At 41.6% G+C, this 11,801-nt stretch overlaps 1 protein-coding gene across 1 annotated transcript; it reads right to left on the bottom strand.

Annotated features, from left to right (window-relative positions):
- Positions 1-209: 209 nt before the first annotated feature.
- On the bottom strand, positions 210-11,801 carry MRPL39 (mitochondrial ribosomal protein L39). Its single transcript, XM_051779767.1, has 10 exons — positions 11,705-11,801; positions 10,203-10,409; positions 9,831-9,970; positions 9,073-9,172; positions 7,725-7,792; positions 6,385-6,497; positions 5,116-5,181; positions 3,741-3,894; positions 1,664-1,711; positions 210-355 (listed from the first exon to the last, which is right to left on the bottom strand). Exons 1-10 carry the CDS (start codon positions 11,757-11,759, stop codon positions 266-268), a joined length of 1,041 nt encoding a protein of 346 aa, XP_051635727.1. The 5' UTR covers positions 11,760-11,801; the 3' UTR covers positions 210-265.

The following is an 11,801-nucleotide window of genomic DNA, read 5'->3' as shown; positions in this document are numbered from 1 at the left end:
ACAGATACACACAACTGCTGTCATCAAGGTAAGGAGAGGGGCAACTTGCAAGATGAATTATTGCAGATAAAACATTACCTTCTCTCCCCTCTACCCTTTTTTTTTTAAGTGAAGTCTTTGAAATGGACTGAAAAGTCTCATAAATTCCTGTCTCTTTACACCTACCCATGATTTAGGTCCACAGAATTCAAATTAATTACCCAAGACAATTTTATATGAGTCATGTAAAAATACACATTTTATTATGTACATTGAGAGGTTCAAGTTAATTTAATGATACAGTTTTTCCTTCTTCAGTTCCATCTTTTGCCTCAAGATGTTCAGCTGCTGCTTCCATGTATTTTTCTTCAGTGACCTGCAGAAACATAAATTTTGTTATATTTTTAAAAGTTATTTAATTCTCCTTGATACTGAAAATTCCCTCATACTGTCACTGTAACAAGACAGGATAGCTTAAAAAGACAATTATTTTCTCCAAAATTAAACAATTTGAAGGACAAGAATATTCAAACTAATTTCATAGAAAATGCTGTGGGGTAGGCTCAGAAAACATCTTTGGCTAACAAGTTTTAGCAGACATACAGCACTTCTTTTTCTCTCCCACCACATAAATAAGTAAAATGTTTGATCTGAAGGCTCCAAAGCATCTGCTGTTTAATTCTTACAAAGATTTCCTATGTTTAAACATGCCTTGATAGTGAGTCTCTGGTTATATGTAGCTCATGGTATTTTAGTTTCATTTATCTTACAACTTTGCCTTTTGAATTTACTGAAACATTGTAAAGCTTCTCATGGGTAAGTACATTTCAACTTTGAAACACTGGTTCTTTAACAGAAGAGTGTTTGCAAGAAACTCATTTGCCATGTAGGTGTTAAACAGGAAAAAAATGCCTAAACTGGTGTATTTATGCAGTTTATTGAAACAGCATTCCCTTCTATCTCCACTAACTTCCACCTAGGTTCAGGGCCAGGTTGGATGGAGCTCTGAGCAACCTGGTGTAGTGGAAGGTGCCTATGCCCATGGCAGGGGGTTGGAACAAGATGATCTTTAAGATCCCTTCCAACCCAGGTCATCCTGTGATTCAACCAGTGGTATTAGATTTTATCCCTGTATTTATTCATAAGAAACATGTTGACATCTGTTCTCTCAAACCTGTGGCAGAAAACTTGTTAGCCAAAACCTAGATAAGCGTAAATATTCCCATGTTCATGACTGAAATGGGAAAAAATAATTTTAAATTTTATACACACACGATACCAACATTAATTCTAGAGATGACTTTGAAATATAAGGTGATAATTAACAATAGTTTAAAATATTTCTATAAAAAATATGTGGGATTCTTAGAAGCAGACAGCTTCCGCGCCATGGATGTAAAGTCTGTTACAGTTTGCTCCATTTTTTTTAATTCTACCAATTATATCAATTGAATAGTGTATGGGGTTTATTTTAAATGGCACAATGTATTTTAATAACCAGACTCCAGAAACAATATTAGCAGGTCCTCTACAACACAAGCAGTTAGATTTCTGATTTTTCTTCACCTGTGAATATTTCAGTTACAAAAAAATACATTCTTGAATATAATACCCACCTCTAATCATTCAAATTCTCTACCCCAACATACCTTGGTATTTGCTAAGCTGCACTAATGAGACTTACCAGCCTCTTTGATCTTTCCAGCAGTCTGGGCCACACGGTGTGGTGAGCCTGTGTGACATGTCATTAAATGATGTTAGTGAGGTAAAAAATGATAGAATAGACTCTGAAAAATGTATAAAAATGATGGCACAAAGCCATAATAATGCCTCTCAGATGCTACAGACAACAATTTCAGTGTCTGATTTGCCCATATTCCTTTGGGGGACTTGAATAAATGTCTGCCCATCTGTAGTGGGTTTCTGTGGCTGGGTTTTGGCAGCAGGGAGGGGCTACAGGGGTGGCTTCTGTTAGAAGCTGCTAGAAGCTTCTCCTGTCCGGTGGAGCCAATGCCACCCGGCTCCAGGATGGATTTCCTGTCGCTGGCCAAGGCCGATCCAATTAGAAGTAATAGTAACACCTCTGTGATAACATATTTAAGAACAGAAGGTTGTTGCGCAGAAGAAATTCCAGCCAGGGAAGAGTGGAGTGAGAACATGGGAACAACAAAGTAGACACCAAGGTCAGTGCAGAAGGAGGGGCAGAGGGATCTCCATGTGCTGGAGCTGAGGCCCTGCAGCCTGTGGTGCAGACCATGGTGGAGCAGCTGTGCCCCTGCAGCCCATGGGGGACCATCAGGGTGCAGAGACCCACTTGCAGCCCATGGAGGAGCCCATGCTGGAGCAGGTGGATGGATGAAAGAAGCTGTGACCCCGTGGGAGGCCCAGGATGGAGCAGGGTCCTGTCGGAGATCTGCAGCCTGTGGAGAGGGAAGCCCACGCTGGAGCAGGTTTTTCCCAGGTAGGACTTGCAGCGCCTGTGGGGGACCCATGTTGGTACCGCTCATTCATGAAGGACTGCACCCCATGGAGGAGTGACCCACGGGACAGCAGTTTGGGAAGAGCTGCTGCCTGAGGGATGGACTCACACCGAAGAGCTCCATCAAGGACTGTCTCGCGTGGGAGGGACTCCTCTCCCTGAGCAGCAGCAGAAACAACAACTGACCACAGCCCCCATTCCCCCTGCCCTGCACTGCTGGGAGGGAGGAGGGGGGACATGGAAGGAAGAAGAGGTGGGGGGAAGGTGTTTTTTAAGACTGTTTTGTTTCTCACTCTTTAGCTTTTATCCTGTTAGTAATAAATATAAGTATTATCCCCATTTTGAGTCTTGTTTTGCCCATGAAGGTAATCAGTCACTGACCTCTCCTAGCTCTTATTCATGAATTCTTAGCTGTTTTTTTTTTCTCTCTCCTCTGTCCAGTTGCAGAGAGGGAGTGAGAGAGCAGCTTTAATGGGTACCTGGTATCCGGCCAGGGTCAACCCACTACACCATCACATGCCCCATTCCTGGAAGTGTTCAAGGCCAGGCTGGATGGGCTCTGAGCAATCTGATCTAGTGGGAGGTGTCCCTGCCCCAGTCAGAGGGGGTGGAACGAGATGATCTTTAAAGTCCCTTCCAACCCAAACCACTCCAAGCTTCCACGATTCATTGACTGTTTGGAATCCTTGAGGGGTTAATGGGCAAAAATGAGAATTACTGTAAGGAAGGGAACACAGAGACGAGCTGAGGAACCCTTGAAAACTTCCCCAACTGAGACAATAGCACATGTGCTACACCACAGGTCAAAATCTTGTAAGTCAACAGGAATGGGAAGAAAGACTTCTTCCTCCACCTACAGTTTTGCAAAGCCTTTGTTTTTAGCACTAGGAAGTCTTCTGCCATTGTTGTTAAGTTTTACTTTGGTGTCTTGGAAGATTTTGAATTATATCCTGCATCATGAGTACAATTTCCAAGTTCTGCTCTTTCATGAAGGTGAATGAACTATCCAGGCAGAAACTGCACAACCAAAACAACGCTTTCAGCACTGAAAAACAACATCAAGGGTCCTCTGATGCAAACTTTTCTAGTTCTGATTCCACAACCACAATAATTCCAGGAAAACAATCCCCAAATATCCAGCATGGCCCTCATCATGGGCCTTCCTTTTCTCCTGTTCTCACCTCTGAATTATGTTCAGCTGCCAGCACAGCACATAATAAAAGATCAGAAAGTAAGCAGAATGCCCTAATTTAAAGAAGGAAAACCTGCACAAATTAATTACCTTCAAATGGATTGGCAGGGACACACCCTGGAACCTCCTTATCAATTCAGATTGGTCAGTCTGAAGATTATGGGCTGCTGTTATCTCATACTGGAAACAGAAACTTGTCCTTGGAATATGGGGGCCTTCAGTAACATCTACAAAGTCACCAAACCTGATGGGAGAAAAAACCAACAACCTATGTCAAATATATTCAGAGAAAAGTACAAGCACATTAGGTTTTATTTTTGATTAGCCAATTCCAATCAACAAAAAGAAAATCCACACAATTACCAAACCAAATCTAAACACATACCCATTCAGCATTTATAGGTTTCCTGAATAAAAAGTACAGGTCACACTATTTCCTTAAATGAACTTAGGAAATTTAAACCTCAAGTCTAGGGAAGGATTCTTGGTTTAACAAATCTTTGGTGCCATGTTGGCCCTAAAACTGGGATAACTCTGTCATTCACCAGAAAAAGATTTGTCTGCAAGATCACTCATTTTGCACAGTACAGTGTTTACAACCTGCACAGTTGTTTTTTTTCAAGACCTTTCAGGTCTCGAAAAACTGCAAATCAATTAAGAAAAGTGAGATACAGAAAGATGTACAGCATACAAATACTCAGGACAAACCTCTCCCAGAAATCAAAAGGTAAGCCCATTTTCCCTATTATTGAGCAAACGAGAGTGGGAGAAAGGAGAGAACAACAGACACAAAATTGTTCTAAAATTCAAGAACCATCACTGCAAAGACATTTGTTCCTTCAGAGAGATGTGGACTCCAAAATCAAAGGCACAACAATTTAGACATCTAGAAAATGGAATATCCTACACTAGCCTGAGCTAGAGAGAAATTCTTGTAATTGCCTGAGATACAATACAAGCTTCCTGCCTCCAGCTTAAGGAGCTTAAGAACTTTATGTATTCCAGGAGGCTGTTTTATTCTCACCTCCACCACTACAAGGCAGTAGCTTGCCAGTTAGGAAGACCTTGACAACTTTAGAAGAAAAATCCAGCATACAATGCTAACTCTTGTTTACAAACAAGTATTTGGCTTGCATGTTATTTAACCTGCCAAGCTCTAGAAGTTTATTTAGATTTCATGTAAAAGCATTGAAAGCAGTAAGACTGCTCTGGCAATTACTACCTTTAACATAACAAGAAATAGAAATGTAGTATCACATAGTATCACAAAATAATGGTTATTAAAAAGAAACAAACAAACCACACCAAACAACCCTAGACAGACCACAGAACAGCGATGAATACAAGTGATTCTTAAATTTAAAACCATCATAAGTAACTTACTCTTCTCACTTGCAGAGAGTACTTGCAATATGATCAAATCTTTCAGTGAATCATTACAGAATGAGAGTTCAGTTTTGCTCACCTGTGTAACGTTACAATTCCTTCCATATTCTGGGAAGCTTTTTGTTCTATCACCTCCATTTTGTATCTGAACAAGACAAAAAAAAATATTTAAAAAATCCTCATTTTTAGCACCCAGTTCTTTTGAGAATACTTCAGAAACCAATTCAAGGAGCACCCTGAAAAATGTTTGTATTTATGTGAGCTTTGAGATAGGTTTAAATTCCTAATGACAACATGTATTGTTGTAGGTCCCTTGCTACTGAAAGAGTCCATTCCAGTCTATTCCACACATACGGTATAGGAGGGTGGTGCTCCCTCAACAGAGGGAGATCAAATTCAGAAAGACCAAATGAATCTACTGCTTCAAATTAAAATAAGAGTTTTTCAAGTCACATGCAAAACTAGAAGACACCATCAGATCATCTACACTGATTTATGCAATGTGTGGCCCTCAACAGCTGGTCACCTGCAATACAGCAAGGTGTTGTCTGTGCTTTCTACACACAGTGCCTAAAGCTACTATCAAAAGTCACCGCCCTCCTGCTGCCAATGCCAACATAGTGAAGAGATGCTGGTCTATATGTCACGTTAATATCATCATCAGCATTAAGCTAAAAAACTTGCTATTTTTGCAACTTCAGCTTCAGCACAGTTTTATTTTGGTCCACAAAATTATAAATTATTTATCAGTCCTCCCCCCACATCTCTCCAACTCCTCCAGCCAAAAAGCTGTGGACCAAAGATTTTTTTTTTCCCGTAACATTGCTAAAGTGTTTTTTTTTCAGCATAGAATGGAGTGTTTTGAACAAGACTGTTTTTGTAGCACAGACCAGAGTATTTTAGCCATTTCTCCTCTGCAGAGCTCAAAATCTGCATTTCACCAAATCTTCATATGAAGATACTGAGACACAAGAAACCTCCTTCTCTTTAAATATGAAAGCCTTTCAGCAAAGGCTGAGAAACTACCACGTCAAGGTTAGCCACCAGAGCTTCAGTTTAATAGTAGAGAAACCTTGAAGCTCACTAGTGAACAAAAGCAGTCTTACAGTCTTTCAGTTTGTCACAAAACTACATCCAGTAAAGGGGCCAGAGTAAACCTCTGGAGAGAACATTAAAAATTAAATAAGTTAGCGTGACAAAAAGAATGGAGACAGGCTGATTCAGAGCAGTGGGAAAAGTACCTTCTCACTTCACCTGTCACACCTTATTTCAGATTTACAAAACCAAGCAGAGATTTGAATTGATTTCTAATTGCCTTTTCGAACCAAAGGCAACTTCAGATACTTGCCTGTTATGCTGAAACATTTCCCGTGCTACTTTTGCTTCGACAAGCAGTGTTTCAAAGGGCAGGTCTTGATAGATTAGCTTTTTGGCATCTCTTGTAAGAGAACGGAAGTTTTCCTAAAAAACAGGGCATATAAAACTGTAACCACTGTTTCTCAGCTGTAGTGAATGGATAAAGCACAGCAAACACTAAATTTTAGTCAAAACAACAAAGATCATCTACTATAAATCCTAAATACATATTGCTACAGATCATCACTCTTTAAATGGACTGATTCAATGTCCAATCAAACCAATAGGCATTTGTCCACTGGAAACAACATATAGTAATTAAACTTCTCAGGTTTTCCCTACATGATATATACACATACAGTCATGCTACTGCTAAATATTCATCTGTATATCTTGTTTCCCAGAGTGGTGACATCACTTGTAAATGTCCTCTATTTGGATTGAATCAAAGGGGAAAAAAAAAAGATACTGAATATTTAATAGATAGAAATTGGTCACCTTGGTCCAGAATCTGAAGTTCTGCAGAACTCAGATTTACTGATAAATAAATAGATTGTTATGAGGAGAAATTACATTTATAACGTAATGTAGAAAATGTTTTTAGGTAAGTTACTTCAGCTACAAGATCATGTTGAAGAGAAATTCTCCATTTTACCAATATTTGTTAGCCACACACACTTCTGCTGGTATTTGGGCACAAGAACAAGAACGGGCACCAGGCAAGTAAAACACTTGTAATTCCAAATAGGTCTGAGATTTAGAGGGTTCAGATTATTAGATTTACTGCAGAGCATGAAATATAAGCAAGTTATTATTGGGAGCTTCAGCTGAATGTGCTCATAGTTCTTGTTTAACAACAAACTGATTCTGCTGTAAAACCACCAGCTGAAAATACACATCTTACACACATTTTCACTTTTGAAGGGCTCTACTCACACAAAGACTGTGGTTGCATCTACATTACCAGGCAGGAGAGGCTGAGGAGGACCAGGTCTGCACAGTAACAGAGATGGCACAGAGGTCCCAAGAGCTACATCAACTGTTTCTGAAATTTATTTCAGACTAGAACCTACTCTAGCCCCAGATACCTAAAACCTGTAAGCATCTGGAGGACAGCTTAAGGTTTAGTTTCATCTGAAAGGAACTCTGAGAGCACCCTGCAACACAGCCAGTGCATTGTAAATGCACAGATCAGCTCCCAAAGGGAAGTCCTGATGTGTAGATACACCCATCAAAAAGAAGAGAAAACCTCTGTGCCCTCTCCCCCATTAAAAAACAACCACTGGACAAGGACACAAGCTATACAACTTTTCAGGAAAGAAAAGTGCTTACATTTGTTGGTTTCCATTCATTCAGTCTGTTGTCCAAAAGTACATCATAACAGAAAGCTCCAGAGATCACTGCAATTCCAACCCAAAAATATTAATGTTTGTAACAAAGTGTGTATTTCACTGTCACATTATAGTCTTACAGCAAACTGATTGAGAAGAAAAACAGAGTTATCTCAAGAAATTCATCATCTGATTACACAATAAGAAGGCAGAACAAACCTCTATAATTTTAATTTCACTGAATGACAAAGTAATTTGAAATGAGTCAGTAAAATAGGACCCCATTAAAGAGGGGGAAAAATATACTGCTTAACAAAACTGCATCTAACACTGGGAAAAAAAAACCACAAAAGCACACACTTTGAAAATACTTCACATTTTTTCATTTGCAAGCATCATATACTAAATCTGAACAACTAAATTATAAAGACAAATTTACTGCATAGAGAAATCAGACAATATTAGAGCTGAAGTCAAATGTTTTACCATGACACAAGCATGGTACAAATTTCTGATAAAGGCAACACAAATTTCTGTGGTAGTTGTTACAACACTTTATTTATATTTATTCAATTACTGCCATTTAGAAATCAAATCTCTGAACCCAGTAATCTCACACTATTTCTACACATACAGTATTACAATATAGCTCTCAGTATAGCCAAGATTATTCCAAATTCTGGCAGAACTGAAATATCCATCTGTACTTACCAATCAAGACAAATGCTGAAACTGTTAAAAAGAGAATCAGTTACAGGATTCCACCTGTAAGGACCAGCAGCCAACCTTCTTATATATCAAATGCATAACCATGCAGGCTTTGCTATTGAAACAAAGCGTTGTGCATTTTCTCACTTTCCTAAATCTTAAATCAGGTCACAGATGAGTAGATGTTGTTGCTAACCCCGTTTGTACTTCAATAATCTTCCAATTTGGTGTAGAGATTGTCATTTTTAGTAACTCAAGTGCTCACAAGGTTATGCAGTTATTAGAGCAAATTTCACAGAAACACATCACATCATATCTAGAAACCCTACTCATGTCACTTCACAAAACAGAGGTTGAGGTACTCACTTCAGCTATGAAATCCTAAGTGGTCTGAAACGTGGACCAATTTTCTGTACATTGATAATGAAATTGTTTTTAGAATTTTCTGTACATTGATAATGAAATTGTTTTTAGTGTGACTACTATAAATTAAAGGCAACAGCAACAGCATGTAATACACACAGCAATGAGAAGTATCATCAATCTTTAGGAAAGGAGCCTCTGATTTATTGATAACTTTGGTTATTAAACATTCACTTAAGAAGCAGCAAAAGACAATGAATACAGAACACTTCTATCACCTGGCACTTCTGGAGCTTTAACGAGGCTCACTGAGTACTCGTCCTTGAATGCCCGCTTCAGCACACACGCCATGATCATGGCACAGGATCGCCAATACGCCTGCAAAGGGAATTTCAAAACATGCATTCATTACCTAGAAGCTAACAAGCCACAGCAGGTGAATATCAGCTAATTACTCCAAAAGAATGCCAGAATTTAACTGAATGATGCACAGACTTAGCTGTCTACCCAAGCGTTCCATCCCTGGAAGTGTCCAAGGCCAGGTTGGATGGGGCTTGGAGCAACCTGGTCTAATGAAAGGCATCCCTGCCCATGGCAGGAGGTTGGAACTGGATGATCTTTAAGGTCCCTTCCAACCCAAACCATTCTATGATTCCATGATTACTTTCTTTAGTATTAAACTTCTGTTTAGAGATGATGCTCCAGACAGAATCAAAACAAAACAAAAGTGCACATAGAAAGCAATCCAGATGTTTCCCTGGAGATAAGTCTGAAATCATAGAATAATGCAACAATATAGGTTGAAAGGGATGCCAGCACATCACATAGCCCACACACTGGTCTAATGACAACCTAATAATGCCCCAACTAGCCATTAAAAATATCTGAACTTTCATGATAACAAAGTTCAAGAAAGCAGACAGACATGGAACTGAAGGGGGCACACAGAATCAAGTGGTCATAATCAGGGACACCTGCAATGAGATAAGAAACAGACAACCAGGGTCACCTATAATGGAATAACATACTGACTTACCTTGTTTACTTCCTCTGGATCTTCATCTTTGAAGGTAAGGAACTGAATTTCACATGATTTGGTCAAAGGTCTGTACATATCCCAGACTTCTCCATCCACAAGAGCCAAAACTGATTTCTTGCAATGCCATTCACTTAAATCTAAAGAAAGTAAAAAAAACCCAAAAGTATTACACAGTTTTAACCATATTTCTCAGGATCAGTTCAGACCCCTGCATTTGTAACTACAAACTGCAAGTTTCACTTCTGTAAATGACTTGGGAAGATGAGCTGTTAACAGATCCTCCAAAAATTAACTTAGTTCCTAGTTCAGTTGGCAGCACAACATTCAGCACGAGGGGCACAGTGTTAGCTCAGGAGCCCACCCACTTACGCATGGCACAGTTGTAGGGTGTAGACAGAGCCTTGTTCATGACAAACACGGTGCCAGGGTGTGACTTCCCAGTGTACTTCACCTCGATTTTCTCAATCCGTGGGTGGAGAGACAACTGTCTCTCCTTCTCTTTGGTGAAGAGCTCGCTACGCATCCGAACCATCTCCTCGGGCACCAGCCGAGACGCAGTTGGAGTGGAGAGGAACCCTGGGGGAAGGAGAGACCCAGTGTGAGCAACAATCCTGGAGTAAGCAACCCTGGAGCGGGCCCAGTGGAGGGCAACAAGGACAACTCGGAGACTGGAACATCTCTCTTATGAGGAAAGGCTGAAAGAATCAGGCCTGTTCAGCCTGGAGAAGAAACAACTGAAAGGGGACCTCATCAGTGTCTGTCAGTGTCTGCAAGGAGGTGTCAGGGCATGGCCCAGGCTCTGCTCAGTGGTGCTGAGCAATGGGACAAGAGGCAACGAGCAGAAACTGATGCTCAGGAAGTTCCACCTGAACATGAGGAAGAACTTCTTTGCTGTGCAGTGACCGAGCACTGGAACAGATCACCCAAAGACGGTGTGGAGTCCCCCTCACTAGAGATATTCCAGAACTGTCTGGACAGAACCCTGAGCAATGGACCCTGCTTGAGCAGGAAGGTTGGACCAGATATCTACTGTGGTCCCTTCCGACACAATCTATTCTGTGTGACCCATTCTGAGTTTTCAGAGCCTCTTTATAAGCTGTTGTCTTCTAAAAAAGGGAAAAAGGAAGACTGTGCTGCCAATCACCCACATGTCTGTCTCAATCTGTACAAGGTGAGCACTTCAGCAGCTCCAGCGAGTGACCACGCTCGGTCCCTGCAGTGCCTGCACAAAGCTACAACACAGGACTCTGAGGAGCAAAAGGGGCCACAAAGATGATGTCTCAAGTATCTCTCTCACGACGAGAGATTGTGGGAGCTGGGCCTCTTTAGTCTGGAGAAAACTGAGAAGGGATCTCATTCATGCATATAAGTATCTCAAAGGCGGGTGCCAAGAGAATGCTACCAGACTCTTTTCAGTGGAGCCCAGCAACAGGACGAGGAGCAATGGCCATAAACTAAAACACAAGAAGTTCCACCTCAACAAGAGAAAGAACTTCTTTATACTGAGGGTGGCAGAGCACTGGAACTGCCGAGGGAGGGCAGGGTGTCTCCTTCTCTGGAGACATTCCAAGCCCACCTGGACGCGTTCCTGTGTCACCTGCTCTAAATGACCCTGCCTTGGGAAGGGGGTTGGACTGGATGATCTCCAGTATTCTCTGATTCTGTGAAAACGCTAATATCGCTCCCTGGCTGCAAAAGCCCTTCCCTCAGACAGCCCGACTCCCCTGCGGCCTCTCCAGGGCACCTCAGCCCCTCAAGGCACCCCCGCAGGACGAGCCTGAGCCCAAGCTCGCCCCAGCCATGCACTCCAGGCTCCCATCCCAGCTCCCCCCTGCACTCCCGGTTCCCCCCCGGCTCCCTCCCGCACTCACGGCTCCCGTTCCGGCTCCCGGCCCGCAGCCCACGGCCAGCCCAGGGCCCCGCCATGTTGTCGCCGCCGCGGTGCCTCTTCCCCCGGGCTCGGCCGGA

The sequence above is a fragment of the Manacus candei genome, unplaced genomic scaffold, assembly GCF_025592945.1.
Source record: "Manacus candei isolate 608988 ecotype Guabito, Panama unplaced genomic scaffold, ASM2559294v1 h1tg000014l, whole genome shotgun sequence".
NCBI classification, from domain to species: domain Eukaryota; kingdom Metazoa; phylum Chordata; class Aves; order Passeriformes; family Pipridae; genus Manacus; species Manacus candei.
The sequence above is the reverse complement of the archived record's forward strand: the minus strand, read 5'-3'. Positions and strand labels throughout refer to the sequence as shown.

Bases quoted from the DNA above. Each gene is read 5' to 3' on its own strand.
- MRPL39 (XM_051779767.1), bottom strand. From the start codon at position 11,759: ATGGCGGGGCCCTGGGCTGGCCGTGGGCTGCGGGCCGGGAGCCGGAAC. The intron at 9,173-9,830 runs GTAAGTCAGTAT...TTCCCTTTGCAG, and splicing joins ATCCAGAGGAAGTAAACAAG to GCGTATTGGCGATCCTGTGC. The intron at 3,895-5,115 runs GTGAGCAAAACT...TTCTCCCATCAG, and splicing joins GGAATTGTAACGTTACACAG to GTTTGGTGACTTTGTAGATG.